General features: G+C 39.1%; 2 protein-coding genes across 5 annotated transcripts; one reads left to right on the top strand and one right to left on the bottom strand.

The window, feature by feature from the left end:
* Positions 1 to 1,267: 1,267 nt before the first annotated feature.
* leprotl1 (leptin receptor overlapping transcript like 1) lies at positions 1,268 to 12,055 on the bottom strand. 2 transcript variants are annotated; one of them, XM_029512380.1, is made up of 5 exons: positions 12,039 to 12,055; positions 11,650 to 11,672; positions 6,392 to 6,467; positions 5,075 to 5,261; positions 1,268 to 4,537 (listed from the first exon to the last, which is right to left on the bottom strand). In XM_029512380.1, exons 1-5 carry the CDS (start codon positions 12,053 to 12,055, stop codon positions 4,421 to 4,423), a joined length of 420 nt encoding a protein of 139 aa, XP_029368240.1. In that variant the 3' UTR covers positions 1,268 to 4,420. The 2 variants fall into 2 exon arrangements, with proteins under 2 accessions (XP_029368240.1, XP_029368239.1); XM_029512379.1 differs by lacking the exons at positions 11,650 to 11,672; positions 12,039 to 12,055 and adding an exon at positions 7,189 to 7,260.
* Positions 8,060 to 17,152, top strand: srp72 (signal recognition particle 72). 3 transcript variants are annotated; one of them, XM_029512377.1, is made up of 20 exons: positions 8,060 to 8,177; positions 9,348 to 9,468; positions 9,551 to 9,557; positions 10,068 to 10,184; positions 10,411 to 10,554; positions 10,690 to 10,801; positions 10,888 to 10,919; positions 11,135 to 11,259; positions 11,505 to 11,562; positions 11,729 to 11,860; positions 11,985 to 12,113; positions 12,692 to 12,764; positions 12,940 to 13,004; positions 13,170 to 13,265; positions 13,860 to 13,963; positions 14,188 to 14,265; positions 14,829 to 14,966; positions 15,064 to 15,101; positions 15,238 to 15,397; positions 16,043 to 17,152. In XM_029512377.1, exons 1-20 carry the CDS (start codon positions 8,078 to 8,080, stop codon positions 16,221 to 16,223), a joined length of 2,010 nt encoding a protein of 669 aa, XP_029368237.1. In that variant the 5' UTR covers positions 8,060 to 8,077; the 3' UTR covers positions 16,224 to 17,152. The 3 variants fall into 3 exon arrangements, with proteins under 3 accessions (XP_029368237.1, XP_029368236.1, XP_029368238.1); XM_029512376.1 differs by lacking the exon at positions 9,551 to 9,557 and having other exon boundaries at positions 10,064 to 10,184; XM_029512378.1 differs by lacking the exons at positions 11,135 to 11,259; positions 11,505 to 11,562.
* Positions 17,153 to 17,690: the final 538 nt, after the last annotated feature.

Genomic DNA, 17,690 nt, shown 5'->3' with positions numbered 1-17,690 from the left:
CAGAGTTGATTTTGTTGAGGGTTTCTTCTTCCTGTTGTTTTAATTTTAACGTTTAACGTGTGTTCTGATCCAGATCCAGCAGCAGGCCTAATGTTTAAGTGTTCTCAGGTGTCCATAGTGAGTTTATGGCAGAAATCTTTGCTGCTTTATTTTGAAAGTTTACTCAGTGGTTTTCCTAACATTGGCAAAGATTTGAGTCCAAACACTTCAGCTAACATTAAATACCGGTGAAATGTAAAAAAAATGAGGCTACAGGAGGTAAAAGTTGATACTTTGAGAAGTGTGAAGTTGTGACTCCATGCTGACAAATATCTCTCAGGAGAGCGCACCATCCTCTCACGAGTCTGATTTTCTCTACTTCATTTTTAGAGCTGAAGAGTGTAAAGCCGAGTGAAGGTGTTGGAGTCAGCTGAGCAGCTGCAGATGTACCAGCTGTCACACTTCCTCCCAGCTGAGGGAGACAAAGCAAAGATATCCGTCTTTTTTCCTGCTCCCTGTCACTTTACTTTGTACAGCTTCAGTAACACTATATTTTCGTTAACCAACTTATAATTGAAAATATAAATATCTACCCCAGGTAATTTTTCTTTTATTCATGCTGTTTAAAAACCAGAGTTGCTGTCCCCATGATTAAATGTTTTCCTACATCGTCATGAAACGATCCAACTAGTTTTTAGGTTTGGGTGATGCTCACTGGTAAACTATTTTCCGACTTGAACAGAAATTAAATTAGCGGTGGTGCAGTTGTGGGATTCTTTAAGTGGAAAATGAATGTCATGTTGTGTATTACTATTTATACTTTCCAAGAAATCAGATCTAAGCAGCTACAAGCCAGTAAAAGTGAAACTATTACAAAGTGGTGTAAATAAGAAGTGTGTTTAATGGCTGTGCAAATATGAATAACCCTAAAAATAAGGTTTGATAAAAATAAAAACCACAAATATTCAAAATTAAATTAAAACTGACAGGTCAGTTCATTCACACAAAGCTTTCGTCCCTCCATTTAAAGTCTATTGATTGTTGAAAATGTTATCGTCTTCCTCAACCCAACGAGACTGTTTTGACTCTCATTGCTTTTCTGTCTGGAATTTATCTCCTCAGGCCAAAGCTTTCTGCTCGCCAACAACACAAACTAACTAGGCCACAGCAGATGATAACAGTTTAGCTTTTTTCCATGCGAAGCCTCGTAAAGAGTGAGGAATCCTGAGTGTATCTGATGCGGCCACCACCAGTGAATCCAATGCATTTGTAGTCAACAGTCAAAAGAGAGGATGTTCAAAAATGGCGTTTATTTAAAAAAAGAAAACCCACCGTGCTGACTTCTGCCTCATTAACACAAAGAGTTTTAGATAGAAAATGGCATTGGACATTTGACACAAAGCGTCTGATAAAATAAATAAATACAATATTCCCCCCTTCAAGAAACAAAATGTAACATCCGTCCTAACACAGGGAACAGAGGCAGACCTATCCAACAGCTACACACCAGGCTCTGTCACATCAGAGAGTTAACATGAGGAAACAGTCAAGCTTACCGACGGACACCAGCGGGTAAATCTACTGTTACAGCATATTCTTTAAATTCAAAGTGGTGTCACATGATAACATGCACAGACCTTGTCAGTAGTTTTCATCGTTAGGTTTTTTGTTGTTTTTTTTTACGTCTTATCAGCAGAAACCACTAAAATGCCATCACTGTGGTGTTTTTAATACAATCAATGTTTCACTGAGGTTTTGCTCTCTGGAAGAATCAGCGCAGGTGGCATGTTCATCTTTCATCAGTCATAATATTTTTCTCCTACAAAAAACTTTTGAATTTAAGCAGGAGATTCATGTCACTTCTTAACAAACTGCAGCTTTTTGTTAAAGTTCACTGAAAAGGAATTGTGTGACGTTTGAACAAGAGACAGTTAGAAGAGGGGGAAAACAGGAAGTGATTAGCTCAGTATTTAGACTCTGAGCAGAGAAGAGCAGGTTGTCTGACTCATTTAAAAATAAAAACATCTACCAGCACCTTGAAAAGTCACTACACATGTAAATTCCTCATTGAAAATACAGACATACCAGTTTATTGTTTTGTAAGGAGTAATGTGCTTTAATTTCACAAAGTTAGCAGTTAATAGTTAAAGCACAAAAGGGCCACAAAATGCTGTTGTTATATTTGTTTGTGCAACAAAACAATTTAAAGAAATGTAATTAGTGAACTTTAGGGGTGCTCGTAGGCGTACTGACCATCAGACAGAACCAGGCGAGATGATCTTTGAGTGCTAATACTAAACTAAGCTAATCACCTCCTGGCTTTGGCTTGCAATCTAATATGCAGAAAATGTAAGTTGAACTAGTTCTCCTGAGGAAAGGGGTTTCAAATATCTAATTTCACTGTGACTGTAGAACAAAAGGTATGAGTACTACAAGTTTCAGACTTTTCCTTTTTCTCAATACAAAACTTCCACTTAAAAACCAGATCCATAGTAAAAATACCTTTAAGACTTCTATCTTGACTTTATAGCTACAATATCATTTAATTGAGCAAAATAAAATTAATAAGTAACTTTAATGGTAATCAATTAATTATTTATTTAAGACAATTTTCTAGCAACAATTAAGCATCCAGTTTCTGAAATGTGAGATACTGTTGCTTTTTTAAAATATTTTAGGGGTTGGGCTATTTTCTAATTAATCAATTAATTGAAAAAGGAAAAAATTGGCAGATTAGTCAACAATGAATATAAATATTACCTGCAACTGCTAATAACTGAAACTATTAAACCTGAAATGATGGGACAAAATTTTACATAAGATGCTAACTTTTATCTTCCAGAGAGCACATTTTCAAACAGACCTAAAAAAAAAAACCAGACAACAAAATCAACATAGGAACCTAAATGTTGGACAATCAACTCTCCATCCAACACAGCAGTGCTTAGACAAGGCAGCAGATGCTTAACTCCTTGTTTAGCTGCAGCTGATGCAGTTAAACACAACAGGAAGGCAACTGCTGCTCTCAGAGCTGTAACAGATTACAAAAACTAACCAAAAAAAAAAAAAAAAAGAAACTTCCTTCACACAGGCTGGAGATCATAGGAAACCTTCAAACCAAAAAGAAATCATAAAACATAACTTGTTGTTGTGTTTATATCCAGAAAATCCTTTTGTGAGGGAATGCAATGGGATGTGCACCAAGTCTGGACCTAATGTGCTCCATATAACACTGAGCATAGTGTCTGGATTATTTTATACTGAGGCAGTCGGAACAAAGCAGTCACATTCAAAAGCTTAAGGGATGTCAGTGACGGACCAGGTGTTGTTTATAAGTAGCCTGGCTCTTACTGTAGCCTTGCTGCTGTCCTTGAGCTAATCCTACACTAGCTGGCGGCTACTACAGGCCTGTCATGCTTTCTTGACCTGACGAGGAAAATCTATCTTATACATTTCAGTGAGCTGACAACTATCAGATGCTAAATAACATGGTGAATAAGCATTCTGCATCCAGTTGGCACCTAATAAATCACAGAGTCAGTTTAATTTGATCTCTGCAGTGACAGGGCGTTTGCATGAACCCTCATAAGTTGAGAGAGAAAACAAACACTTTTCCAAACTACCTCCTAATTTTGTGTGATGACAAACAGAAAGAAAGCCTAAAAAGACAAATGATTTAAAAAATAACAACACATTGAAAATGGTTTGAAAGGTGTGTGTGGTTGGTGGCAGCAACAGCCCAAAACGCTGATCTTCTGGACTTTTTTGCCAAGTTTCACAGCTTAATGATTTTTGCTTCGCATTAGCAAAAAAGGTGACAACAGCATCTGCACTCAATCAGCTGATTTTTTTTTTCTTTTATTCTTTAAGAGTTTCAAATTGAAATGAAACTTGGAGTTTTGTTCGTGACAGCTCACGTTGTGCAGATCCTCCATCAGTTTTCTGCTCATTTGTTCCTCTGCGCTCTTCATACAGAAAAAGCTTTGTCACAGCATTTTCAGAGTAACGGAGAAAATAACAGGAGGCCAGACATCCTTGACTCCCTCCTTTTGGTGATATTAGACAATCAATTGGATTTTTCTTTTCCAACATATTTTCACAGATTACACAACTGGTGGTTTACCATCCCTTGAGTTACAACGCTCAAAACGGAAGCAGACACACAGATGGAGAAAACTCACAAACACTGAAGTCAGAGTGCAAAACCTCAAAGATGGAAAAATCCAACTGAAAATCAGCACTTCCCATCCCACTAGTGTCAGTTCAGTACGATGAAGACAGTTAAAAAAAAAGAAAAATATTGCACTGGTTTGGAGCGAGTCTATTGATGGGCGGTCATCATCATATAAATAACAACAACAAGAACCAAACAGTAATACCATAATAATAATGCTAATAAAAACAGTTCAGACTAAGGTCTCCAACTCCCACCTCTGCCATTTTACCACTGCTGCCAACTGAAGTCGTCATTTGATCCAAAGACAAGGAAGAAGCCCAGGATGGTCCCGAAGATGACTACATTGCCTGTTAGCACGAGCGCACACGCGCCCCAAGCGATCTGTGAACCAACATGTTCATAATTAATTCCGTCATGAATAATATTTTGGCCAAGCTGTAGTGGTGTCAACAACAACCGCTCACAGAGTCCTGTCCATACCCTGCTCTGCGCTTAGCAAGAGCAACAAGTGATGAACAGTTTGGCCTTTCCTTTTTTGTTTTTAAATGTATTTATTAATTTCCTCCATAAGAAATAACACAACTACTTGATGCTGGCCTGTAACTGTGGAAGCAGCATTAAAGCTACAGCTCAGAAATCTCTGAATTGTAAAAGATCTTTATTAACTGTTACGACTGAGGCCATAAGTATGTTTTTTCCTGGTGCTGTTCATTTTTGATTGTATGTATTCCATTTTGTCATTTTATAGCTTCTCTCTTTTTTATGTTACTCCTTGTATGGTTGTCTCAACATGACAAAACCAAAAGGATACATAGAACATAGTGGACAAATGTGGAAATAACAATAAAAACAATAGAAGTCAGAAACATTGACAAGAATAAGTATAAATCACTACAAATCTGAGCTGACACAACTTACAACTTCAGCTCTTGCGAAGACAATGGGCAGGCCAAAAGCTGAAATGACGATGCCTGTCGTGAGGAAGATGGCCAGCTCTTTGCAGGCGTTGCTGGCCGAGTCTGTGTCATCAACTACCCTCCGTGAGATGCAGTAAGGGATGGGAGAGAGGATGTAGAAGAAGAGGAGGAACAAAGGCCAGTATCTGCTGCAGAGAGACATGCAAAGAAAGAAAGACATATGTACAGTGTTATGAAATTGTTACTTGTTGGCTACCAGATACCAATTCTGTTCAATAATCTTAAATGGGTTGATAATGTCATTCAGCCTCTACTAATAATCACTCATTGCACTTTTAACTGTCTCCCTTGCCAACATTCTGCTGGTCTGAAGCTGTCATTTCGTGTCCTGATAATGGCTGAGAGGAAAATTAGATTAGATTACAAGAGCCAGATCTTTTGCCAGAGCTCGTCCCCACACACAAGGACTGAAACACCCTGTCACAGCCGATTGGAATAAGGCAGTCAGCCGCATCCAGCTATGCTTGAGCAGCGTAGTGTGCTGCAAATACACAAATTTAAGGTTACCAGGGTTTTTTTTTCCCTGTGATCAGTTGATAAGATAGTGTGTTTGAATTCCACTCAATGAAATTATGAGCAACATTTTACATCGCAAGAAACACAAACAAAACCCAACCCTCTAGCTTCAGTTTTACCCTGCTCCCCTTCCGTCCAAATATATTTGCTCTGTGTCCACAATGTTGTCTCTGGCTCTGACATGTCTGTCATGCATTTGCCTGTTTTTTTTTTCTTCCCTCTCTTTTTGTTTTTCCCCCCACCCCATATTTTCTGGCAATATTTTTACATCCCTCCTCACCAATCCCCTCTTCAGTGTTACTGTTACTTCACCGTGATATTTGAGATTCAGTGTGCAGAATGGTGAACATGTTTACTTCATTTTAACAGGTTTCTCTGTCCTCGCCTTTAATGTGGAGGCTTGAAATCTCCAGCATATGTACACAAACACCGAACCTTTGAGCAAAATGTCCTATGTAATTCTAAACTCAGATTGTGGATTTTTGACTGAGGGAGAACAATGACAGAAAAACCACACCACACTTTAGATGTCACCAGCATCTAAAGCACCAGAAGGTTAATTTCACATGTATTTGAGCGGCTCTTTCAAAGTAGACTGTCCACCGGTCCAGTAGTGCATTTAAAGCTCTAAACCTGTGATGGGATCACCGAGGCTTCACCTCGGTGCCAAGTGTGTATAGTGTTCATCACACAAACACAAAGACACACAGACAAAGATATAATGTGTGATGTTGGTACTTACTCATACACAGGGAGGGCACATCCTAGCATGAGGAACATGAGGCCAATAGCCCCCCCAAAGGACAGGCTGATGAGAGCTGCAACAAAGACAGGAAAGAGGGGGAGTCAGCATGGGTAAAGTCACATCTTCTCTTTCTCTCTTTGCATGTGTGGCCCCCAAATCCCCCTCCACATCCACAATATCACCCGAATAACAAGCAGGGCCCCTGACTGCTGTGGTTATCATGTGATGAATCAGCTGATTTCACGTGCATCAGCTCCACTGACAGGGCAAAACCGCTATCTTAGGACTCGGTGACAAAACTCCAAGAAAGTACAAACACAGTCCGTGTGGTTATTTTGTTGACAGTAAATAAATTAATCCAGTCCCAACAGGCGGAGCATCTCCATCAGCTGCTGAAGTTAAGGTGCAGCTAGCGTTAGCATCTTCAGGGATACCACTACGTTGGTGGACAATTAAGAGGAATGCAATGAAATGCGGGTCACGATGAGGCAATGTCACGTCGGCAGCTGTTGTGAATGTGTGTTTAATTGGGCCGATAAATAAACTGGCCACAAAGACAGATACACACACAAAGTGCAGGTTAGCATCAGCTAGCTAGCTAGCTAGCTTAGATGCTAACTAACGGCTGTGTTGGCCCTGCTGCTGCCTGCTCCGACCGTTAGCTGGCGGGACCTTGTCCAGCCGTATTCCGGGTTTTTTTTTGTTTTTTGTTTTTTTTTTAACGAACCGAAGGGAGGAGGTGGGCGTCGGGCGTTTGTAAGGGAAACAAAAAAGTTTTAAAAATGTATACAAACCTTTAATCCCGGCCATTTTATCCTGGACAAAAGCTCGACACACAGCCGCGGCGGATGACAACAGCTCGGCCTCCCCGGCTCAGAGACGGAGTCCCAAACAGCTGCCTTCACGTACCACCGAAAAAACCGGAATTGCAAACACACTTCACACTGGAAAAAACCTACAAGGGATTTATTTAAATTATGAGAGAAGAAAAAGAAAAAAAATATCATAATAAACGTTTAATGCCTTAAATACAACATTAGATACCAAACATAGCACTGCTTCGTGTCGTTTTGTTTTATAAATTGTCGGTTTATTATTGCTACTTAATAGAGGTAGTTTAATTTGTAAAAGCTAACTGTGTAATTTAGAGAAATCGTGTTTTGTTTAAAATCTTCATCTGCAAAAAAGTTAAAGGTCCTGAAGGATATTTCAACCTAAAATTAAGAGTATATGAAGATAGAGAAAAGAGTTATAATAATCAGTAATCAAAAGGATTTAAACTATAGTTCAGTACATAAAGAGAAAGAGCCAGTAGTGAAAGTGGCATGCAGAGAAATTTGAATGTTCAAATATTTTTTTTTTCTTTGTTTTGAGCGAAGTGACAGTTTTTCATGGCATAGCATGTTCGGCAGTCAAGTTATTTTTATAATTAGGTCAGTCAAAAGTACATTTTTTTCAAATTGTCTTTGAAGGTATCACCTGTTGCGTCGCTGGTGAATTAAAAAAACATATTTTAGAAAAATCAAATGCTTAAAAATATCGTAAACAACGTCTTAATTTATATTATTTTTTAATTTTTATATATTTTAATCATTACTATTTATTTTTAGATTTTTTTTTCCATCGCTAGGCGGAAGTACATCGTTTCTTCTTCCGGCATTCTGAGTCGCCCATTCAGCCAAGATGGCGAGCGGAGGGTTGTCCGTGGCTTCGCTGTGGACTGAAGTGAACCGCTGCGGACAGAATGGAGACTACACCAGAGCTCTGAAAGCTTTGACTAAAAGTAGGAAACCGTGTCTGTTATCGTTACTTCCGAGCTGATAACTCGGCCGCGGCCGGCCGCGTTACTCTGGGGGTCCGTGCAGCAAGGCCAGCTGTTAGCATGTGGCTAAGCTAGCGGCCGTTGCAGCTCCCTCAAACATCAGCCAAGCCCTGAGTGTCAACCAGTTGTTCATAAGAAGTGCACAAAGACCGCAGCTAGAATCATAAATCGGCTTTCAGTGTTCTTTATGTGGTTAAAAAGAGAAAATCATTAGCCTCAGATGAGCCGTCCTCTGACCACTGACGTGTCCCTAACTCTGCTAACTTCTGATGGCAGCTGATCAGCTCTCAGCCAGCAGTCACAAAACCCGTAGAAAGGCCATTCAAATGTCAGTTTCAGGCTATTTAAATCATAACTTGGAGCTGCTTCCTTGTGTGTTTTGCATCACTTACTGAAGGGATGTGAAACCTGACGATCCCAGCTATTAAAGCCTTTTCTGTTATATCCACTGTAAGATTTGTTAAACTTTTCTTCTACTTGTGAAAACAAACCCAACCACTTTTATTGCCCCTCCCCCCCGGAGACTACAATGGCCCAGGTTTACTCCTATGTTTTGACCTCAGAAATAATTAAGATTTAAGTTTATTTTAGCTCTGTCAAACCTTCTTTCTAATTGTGAAACAAACCAAAACTTTCTCTCTGTATCTAAACCACATCAGTCCAGCTCTAGATCAAAACTTGCTAAACCTGGACTGTGAAATCTGAAATATTAACACATTTAGTGTAAAGATTGTAAACGTAATCGTGGGTTTGTGAAAACAGAACAGCAATCTATCAGAATTCATTTTCCTGATGAAATCATCTTTCTCCTTTCTCAGAATCCAAAAGTTTTACTTCTGTTTCAGTCATATAATCATTTTGTATTCTGCTGACTTAATCTCTTAAAGCCATGTTGTTGCTGCAGTACTTTAAAGTAGCAACATTACTTGTTTTGGTTTCCAGAAATAAAGGTTTTAAAGAATTGCAAAGCATTAAGGCTTTAACTAGTATGTCTAACAACCACTTACAACAATTTGTTGTGTCGAAAACACTCTAACTGAAGCTACTCTTAACTTTTTGATGTCTGTTTTCGTAAAAATGGATTGTTTGTTATTGATTGCTTCGTGGTGTGTGCATTCTCTTCTGTTACAGTTTTGCACGAAAACAGGGATGATGTGACAGCCCTTCACTGTAAAATAGTTTGCCTGGTTCAGAATGGCAGCTTCAAAGAGGCCTTGAATGTCATGAACACCCATTCGAAGGTGCTCAGCAGGTAAACATCACACTGTTATTTTCCTCCTCTGCTGTTTGCTACATTTTTACATTATTTACACCACTGCAGCTGAAGAAAATAGCCAGTCAGTGGCATGGCAGAGATTTATTTCCACAACTAGTTTGAATAATTTTAGTTATTTAATTAAGCAAGACAGTGAACCATCTGTCTGATTTTAAAACCTGAAATGTGAATGTAAAATGCATTTTTTAAGGGTTTGAACTTTTAAATAGCAGACATTAAACATTGCCTGATGTTTTCTTCCCTCGTTAGATTGTTCAATTTTACTATTAACTAGTAAAACTATTTCACTATTAACAGATTAGACTTGTTACATACTGGAAACATGTCACATACATTTTAAGTAACAATGAAAAGCTTCATTGACCAGGATAACAATCATAAAGTCAGTGCAGTGAAATAGTTGAAAATCAGCATGATGTGATCAAATTCAAACCCATGATATTTGTGTCCAACATCAACAGTTAAACCATGCTCTATAGAACTTTAATTATGATTCTTACCTGTTGAGTTATGTCTTGTGGTTGACATTGTCTCCGAGATTAAATGATTTGTATTTTCTCTTCTCCATCAGTGAGGTTGTGTTTGAGAAGGCGTACTGCGAGTACCGACTGAACAGAGTGGAAAGTGCCCTAAAGACCATCGAAGCTGCTTCTGAGCAGACAGACAAGCTGAAGGAGCTTTACGGACAAGTGGTGAGGCTTCTCTACCAGTAATTGTAATACAGCTTGAGTGGATCCATTTGGTAGATTTTACACATTTGAGACTGTCAAGGTGGACGGACAGTGTTCCTGCCTGCCCAGTTTAGAAATATCTAAACTGGTGAATCTTTTTCTACTCACTGAAGCTTGCGGTGTTTAGTTCCCATTATTCTGGCAAAGCTGAGACCTCTGCTGATGTGATTCATCATTTTTAATTCAGCTGTACAGATTGGAGCGCTACGATGATTGCAAGTCTGTCTACACAGACCTGATCAGGAACTCTCAGGATGAGTATGAGGAGGAGAGGAAGACCAACCTGGCTGCTGTAGTGGCTGCAATGAGTCAGTGGGAGAAGGGCCCAATGGTACATACCCCTCTGTTCTGTTCACATTTTAGACTTTTTGTTGGCGCTACTAAGTTTTAAATATGTTGTTGATCCTGTCTGTCTTATATTTCACAACTTTTCCTTCATCTGTACCTCATTTTATATTATATGCAGGAGGATCTCGGCCTTCCTGAGTCAACATATGAGCTGTGTTACAATGCTGCCTGCTCTCTGATCGGCCAAGGACAGCTAACAGAGGCCTTTAATAAATTACGACAAGCAGAGGGTCAGTCCTGAACATATTTCCTTTTATGTCATTTATTTTTGCCCTCTCTTGATTTGATCTAAAGTGGTTTGTTTGTTCTTTTTCAGAGCTTTGCAGAGTCTCACTAGCAGATGATTCTGTAAGTTTTATTTGTTTTTCATTTAAGTAACATTGTTCTACTTGCATATATTTTTTAGAAAATAAACCAAAGACATTTATTATTCAGAAATAGTGAGTATTGAAAATTAATTCAGTCAAGTGGAAAATGAACTTTTGTTTGAACATTTTTGACTTGATAAGTTTTGGAAAATTCACTAACATTTGTGCTATCATCACTGTTTTGTTCTTTTGTAGGACGTAACTGAAGAGGACATTGAGTCGGAGTTAGCAGTCATCCACTCTCAGATGGCATACGTCATGCAATTACAAGGTCGGACAGATGAGGCACTGCAGCTCTATAACCAGGTCATCAAGCTCAAGTAAGTTTGGGATAATGATTTGGTCGCAAACAAAAGGCTTCAGATTTGAAGTTTAAAATCGAATGGGTGCTGTGATGCAAATATAGATAAAGAGGAGATAACAGGTTGAAAGGATGTTACTCTCTGAATTTGTATTTTGATTGTACTAAACTGAAATTCTATCACAAACAAGGGAAATGGTATCAACAGGCTTTATAGACGTTTTTATAGTTGCTGTTTGTAAAAAAATTATTGAATCCTTTCAGACCATCGGATGTGGGGCTTCTTGCTGTGACTGCCAACAATATCATCACAATAAATAAGGTGAGTGGGCAGCAAACCTGCCAGCTTTGATGTTTACTTAATCTGTAATGTGACCTAACGACAAACCTTGATCACTTAATTCTTTGCCACGAAACAAAAAGCCCATAAAACTGAACTCCAGCTGGAGCCAATGATGCTTTCATTAACTCTTTGTCTTTTCTTTAAGGACCAAAATGTTTTTGACTCCAAGAAAAAAGTGAAACTCACGAATGCTGAAGGTGTTGAATACAAGTTGGCAAAGAAACAGCTGCAGGCCATTGAATTAAACAAAGCTCTTCTGGCCATGTACACAAATCAGGTAAAAGCTGTGACCAAAAAAAAAAAGCAAAAATGTGATTCAGAGGAAGGAAGAAAGTGGAATAAAGGCTGCATTTCATAGACTCCTGTGAGTTATATTTAACTCTTCCATTTGTCATCAACAGGCTGACCAGTGCAGGAAACTGTCATCCAGTCTTCAGTCTCAGAACCCGGGTCACCCACGACCGGTTCTCATCCAGGTCGCTCAGCTGTGCAGGGAGAAGCAGCACAGCAAGGCCATAGAGCTGCTCCAGGTAAAGATGACTGAGGCTGCCTGATTTGTCTTAAAAACTTGGCCATCAATTCTAAAAATGTACGTGCAGTGTGAAAACAAAAGTCACTCCCTTCACACTTCACCACCACAGCTTTTTTTTTTTTTTTTTTCAGTCCACACTTTCAACTATTTAAAATAAATTAGCTGTCTCTTCATTTCCCATCTGTCTGCACTCTCCTGTCAAAATAAGTGTAAAAGTGCTTTTAAAAAAAAGTTGTTAGGTCTTCTGTTTGTCTGTAGCTCAAAAAAATAATTTTAAGTTAAATATATAAAACTTAATTGGAATAAGTGTGAATCTAGATTTATAATTTTTTTCCCCCGTCCATCTGCAGCTGCATTATCTAGTGCTTTTTAAGAAGGAATATAAACAACTGACCTAATTATTTTTAGGTGAAGAGTTAATTTAGGTTATTTAATCTGTATTTAATCAGGTAGTCTCAGGGAGATTAAAATCTTTTTGAGGACTGACCTTAGAACAGGAAGCAATGCTGACACTGTTGTGTGCAGTCTCTAATTTCTCCTTTCAAAGACCTTGCTAAGTGCTGCTTTGTGTTGCAGCAATTCTCAGATCAACATCCAGAGAGCGCATCTGGCATCAAACTGACAATGGCACAACTCTATTTAGTACAAGGTATGGACAGATCTTTCTTTGGGTAATGTATTGATGCATTTCAGACTGACCTTTACTCTCTTGACACGGATAACATTTTCCTGTTTGTCACATTTCCAGTTGTTTTGTGCGATTTGACAGCTAGTTTGCATTATGGGACTGAATTGATAAAGAACCTTGTTGTCTTGGTCCTCAGGTCACGTAACAAAAGCCTGTGATGTCCTGAGGTCCATTGAAGAGTTCAAGCACAAATCAGGGATGGTGAGTCTGGAAAGAAAACATATAATACATGTTTCCATGAATGTAGATTTATTTATTTTTTTCTCTAAACGTCTTCGTCTTACTCAGTTAGCTCGCATTAATGTTGATCTTTATTAACTGCAATTTCTAATTCTATCCACCTGAACTGTGTCTTTGTTTCCACAGGTCTCAGCTCTGGTGACGATGTACTCCCATGAAGAAGACATTGACAGTGCTATTGATGTTTTCAAACAAGCTATTGGCCACTACCAGTCTGAAACGGTTTGTGGGCTTGTTTTTTTTTTTTTTTTTTCTTAATTATTATTTTATGGCTGAGTGATTATGTGGTTAACGGTGATGAGTTGATTAACGGCTCAGTGGCTGATAAATGTGTAGTATTAATTCTTTATGGATGGATACAGAAATTTCTCAGAAGTTTCCTGGGAAAAATCTGTACATTTCCTAGAGTACCTGCAGCTCTTGAAAGCACTTAATTCCCTAAAAACGCTACAATTATTTTTTGTTGTTAGTTCACCTTTGTTAGTCTCATTTTAATTCACCTTGAAAAAGTAAGCATTCTTATTTTGGTTTATCCATAATTCATTGAAATATTTGTATCCCTTTTACTGAAAACTAACGTACTTGCATTGATTAACTCACTCTCCTTCTGGTTTTCCACCATATTTTCATACTTCTGCTGGGAAACGGATATTAAATTGCTGCGTATGTTTTTAAAAGAAGTTCTTTTACAAGTCTGACAGATGACCTTCATTAGTTGAGGCTTTGGGCAACGCTGGTTTGACAAAAGAAAAGCCAGAACAGACATCAGCCTCCTGATAGCTTGAACATGTTTCCCCGCTCTTCTCTCCTCTACAGCCCGGATCTGCTGCACACTTGGCTCTTGTACGAGAAGCTGCTGATTTCAAACTGAAGTACGGACGGAAAAAAGAAGCCATCAGTGATCTGGAGCAGCTGTGGAAGTGAGTTAAAGTCCTCGGGTAGAGACTGTGGTGAAAAGAAAACCACATATAGTGACGTCTCTGAGCTGCTGATGCAGCTTTTTGTTCAGTCATCATGTCAACATGACGTCAAGGAGCTCAATTATTTATTAACTTATCAAAGAGCTTGATGACAGGACATGTGCTTGTACATTTTCAGCCTTTGCTACAACACAGTTTAACTTTATACATTTTTCCTGGAACAGGCAAAACCCAAAGGACATCCACACACTGGCACAGCTGATCTCGGCATACTCTCTGGTGGACACAGATAAAGCAAAATCGTATCCTCTCACCAGCAAAAAGGCTGAAATGGAAGACAGCAGTTGATCAATCAATTATTCAATCAAGGGGAAATGATGGGGCAACTGTTTTTATTCTAGATTAATTGTGGGAACATATTTAATCTTATGAAAATCTTTGTTGTTTTGAAGCAGTCAGACTAAACAGGGAATAAGAAAATACTACCGTAGTGTCTAAGAATGTGTAATTATTCCATATTTTCCGTAATATTTTGGGATATTTTGGTTGGTTGATGAAAACAATAGCTTGGTTCATTGATAATGAAAATTAAATTGAGAGATGATGCTGATTCAGAATATCACCTGCTGATGAATATGCTGTTAGCATTGGGGCTCAATGTGCAAGCATCCAAAGGTATCATTCAGGTATATAATGGGAATAATTTAACTTCCAGTATTTTACTAACTCATGCAGGGACAACAGCACTGATGTGTTCACAGTATTGATGCAGAAGAGCAGAGAGAAATGAGCGATGCTCTGACATTTGGATGAGGGAGTACTAGCAAAATGCCAATGAAATAGTTCCTTAGTGTGTCTTCTCCAGCCTCAGCAAACACCTACCATCTGCAGACACCATGTCTTTCAACGTTGACGTGGATGAGCTGGAGAACTCCCACGGAGCCACATACGTCAGGAAAAAGGCGGCTAAAGTCACAGGAGAAAACCTGCCTAAAGAACAAGGGTAACCCCTCCGTTTCTCTCCGACTTACTGTAGACTTCAGCTTCATGGCTCCTTGGTCCTCTTCGTGTTAGCTCATATGCCTGCGTCTCCTTTACAGGCAAGGAGAGATCAAGAAGAAGAAGAAGAAAAAGAAAGGTATGTCACAACCTCACCCACACTGATTTAATGTAACATTTGGTTATATTGTCTAAAGTCATTTGCTTACTCTTTAAAATACGCCAGCATAGCTTAGAGCTGGCTTTCAGATGCTTCTTCATCTGACTCCTTCTAGGCAAATTGCCCAAGAACTATGACCCCAAAGCAACCCCTGACCCCGAGAGGTGGCTGCCCATGAGGGAGCGATCCTACTACAGAGGCAAGAAGAAGGGAAAGAAGAAGGAGCAGATAGGAAAAGGCACACAGGGAGCAACAGCAGGAGCTTCCGCCGAGCTGTGAGTAAACTCCACAGTAACATCCACACGCACATCACCTGTGTTCTTGTTGTTCCTACAACTGAAACGTGTTGTTAACTACTCCAATGGAGGAAAAGCACCTGAGATCGTCCTCTTTGTTTCACTGCCAATGAGTCCTCGGTGGAGATCAGTTCATGTGTTGTTTAGGTCCAAATAAAAATTATTCTCAGTCTCACTTGAAGGAAAAATCATCAAAAATTAATCATCTTAGTATCCAACATGTACTTTCAGAAATATTTCATCAGGTTGATTCTGTTAAACAGAAATAGTTGGTCCTTTTTTGCTGTGAAAGTGAAACAAGAGCTTTTATTTTGAAGAAACATGTAAATCCCATCTTTCTTAGTCTGTCCTTTTGTCTCTCAGTGTGCAGTCAGATTTCTGTTTTCCTTTTTTCCCAATCAGAGGAACCTCTTCTGTGACACTGCTAATTCTTGGCTGCCTGACAGACGGTTCAGTCTGGTTTGTTCCTGCAGTAAAAATGTCAGATGCTGTCAACTTTGTTCTGTAAATTAAACAGAGCTTCAACTCCATAAACAGACGTGTTCAAAAACCCGTTTAGCCCCAAAGCTCTGAAAATATTTGTGAGCATTCTCTGACGGTATTTTGGTGCTGCTTCATTTCCAGGGATGCCAGTAAGACAGCCAGTAGCCCCCCTACCTCCCCCAGACCAGGGTTTGCATCTGGCTCCTCTGCAGCCGCCAGCAGCAATGTGGTCCCACCACGGCAGCAGAAACCCGCAGCCTCAGGGGCCACGCGCAAAAAGGCACCACAGAAGAAGAAGAAGGGCGGGAAAGGTGGCTGGTAGTCAAGCGGAGGAGGAGGAAGCAGCAACACGTGATGAAGAGGAGCCGCAGGATCATCCATGTGGCTGAGAAATCACCAAGAAATCATAAACACTCATTTTTTTATGTTTCAGGGTTCATTTCACTTTTGTTGTGGCCATTCATTTAAAAACGACAAAACCAAAATATTCAATATCTACTTCTTGTTGTTTTGGCTTTTTTTTTTTTTTTTTAAGGGCAGTTTCACTTAAATTAACTTTCGGTTGATCTTCAAAAGCAGATGTTTCTTTTAGTGCTGACACCTTCTGGATTCAGGATCCTCAAATGAGGGGACCACCCCATGACGCTCACTCTGACCAACAGGCTTCTCCTGATTCATGAAAAAACTCTCCTTAAGAAATGAGAACATCGTCCTGTTTGGAGGTTTTTCTCTCAGCTCCTGAGCAGCGAGTCCAAACTGTAGAGAGCAGCTTATTCGTCTCCTCTCGAGTGCTTCGTCACATGGTTCTTGTTTTGTTGAAGGTCTTTATTCATCTTCTCCTCTGTGAGTTCTGGAAATTTCTATCCCCAAGCTCCTTTACATTTTTATTCAATAACAGAGTCAGTATTTGTCATTTTTGGGCTGAATTCATCTTAGAAACCACAAATTGGTTAAAAAACTTTTCAGATATTTTACCCAAATAGCTGCTTTTGCAAAGTAACTTGAAGTTTGATTTATTTTCTTTCCCTTTCAGTAAACTAGCCTTCACCATCCACTGGGGATTGGATGTTATGTTTAAGAATATTTATTTTTGAATCCCTGTGTCGGTCTAAATTCAAGCAAAAGAATTTTAGTTCTTAAGTTTCATTATGTCGGATGCATGTTTTAGAAAAGGAGAAAGAAAGAAAGACTATTTTGGCCAAACAAGTGTCACATTTTGCTAAGTCTTAATAAAACTCCTGACAACAGCGACTTCAGACTCCTGTCTTATTGGTTTGTGTGGTGTTTTTTTTTTTTTTTGTTTTTTTTTTTTTTGGTAATCATTTCTGCTTTTATTATCAGACAGGAAATTGGGCTGAGAGAAAGGAAATAAGAAGCAATGTGTTTTAGTTTGACAGAATAGAAATGCATCTGCTTTTCAAAGGTAAAACAGACAGATTGGGAAGATGCTGCAGGTTCCCCTGTGCTGAGTATGGCCTTTAAAATAAAACCAGAGTTCAACTCTGAAAAAAAGAAATGCATCATTGTAGTATTAATTTGGCTGACAATAGGAAAGTATCTTAGTTTTTCCATTGTATTGAAGTCTATAGGAAAATGATTTATTAGCTCAGCAAATAATTTCTTGTCTTCAATACAACATGCTTCATCTTCTAAATCACTTGATTGGTTAATCACCAAAACTAACCTCACCTGCTCCTGGACTCATCTCGCTGGTGATTGATTGGTCAAGAGGAAGCTTCACCTTCCTCTCTGAGCTGGGCTTCACTCCCAGACACCTGAAGTGCTGTTC

This window comes from Echeneis naucrates, chromosome 10 (genome assembly GCF_900963305.1).
Source record: "Echeneis naucrates chromosome 10, fEcheNa1.1, whole genome shotgun sequence".
Classification (NCBI taxonomy): Eukaryota; Metazoa; Chordata; class Actinopteri; order Carangiformes; family Echeneidae; genus Echeneis; species Echeneis naucrates.
This window is presented reverse-complemented; position numbering and strand designations above follow the sequence as displayed.

Bases quoted from the DNA above. Each gene is read 5' to 3' on its own strand.
- srp72 (XM_029512377.1), top strand. From the start codon at position 8,078: ATGGCGAGCGGAGGGTTGTCCGTGGCTTCGCTGTGGACTGAAGTGAAC. The intron at 10,802-10,887 runs GTCAGTCCTGAA...GTTCTTTTTCAG, and splicing joins TAAATTACGACAAGCAGAGG to AGCTTTGCAGAGTCTCACTA. The intron at 10,920-11,134 runs GTAAGTTTTATT...GTTCTTTTGTAG, and splicing joins TCTCACTAGCAGATGATTCT to GACGTAACTGAAGAGGACAT.
- leprotl1 (XM_029512380.1), bottom strand. The intron at 6,468-11,649 runs GCAAAGAATTAA...TCTTTGTTGCAG, and splicing joins TATGGGCTTTTTGTTTCGTG to CTCTCATCAGCCTGTCCTTT. The intron at 4,538-5,074 runs GTAAGTTGTGTC...GTTGGTTCACAG, and splicing joins TCTTCGCAAGAGCTGAAGTT to ATCGCTTGGGGCGCGTGTGC.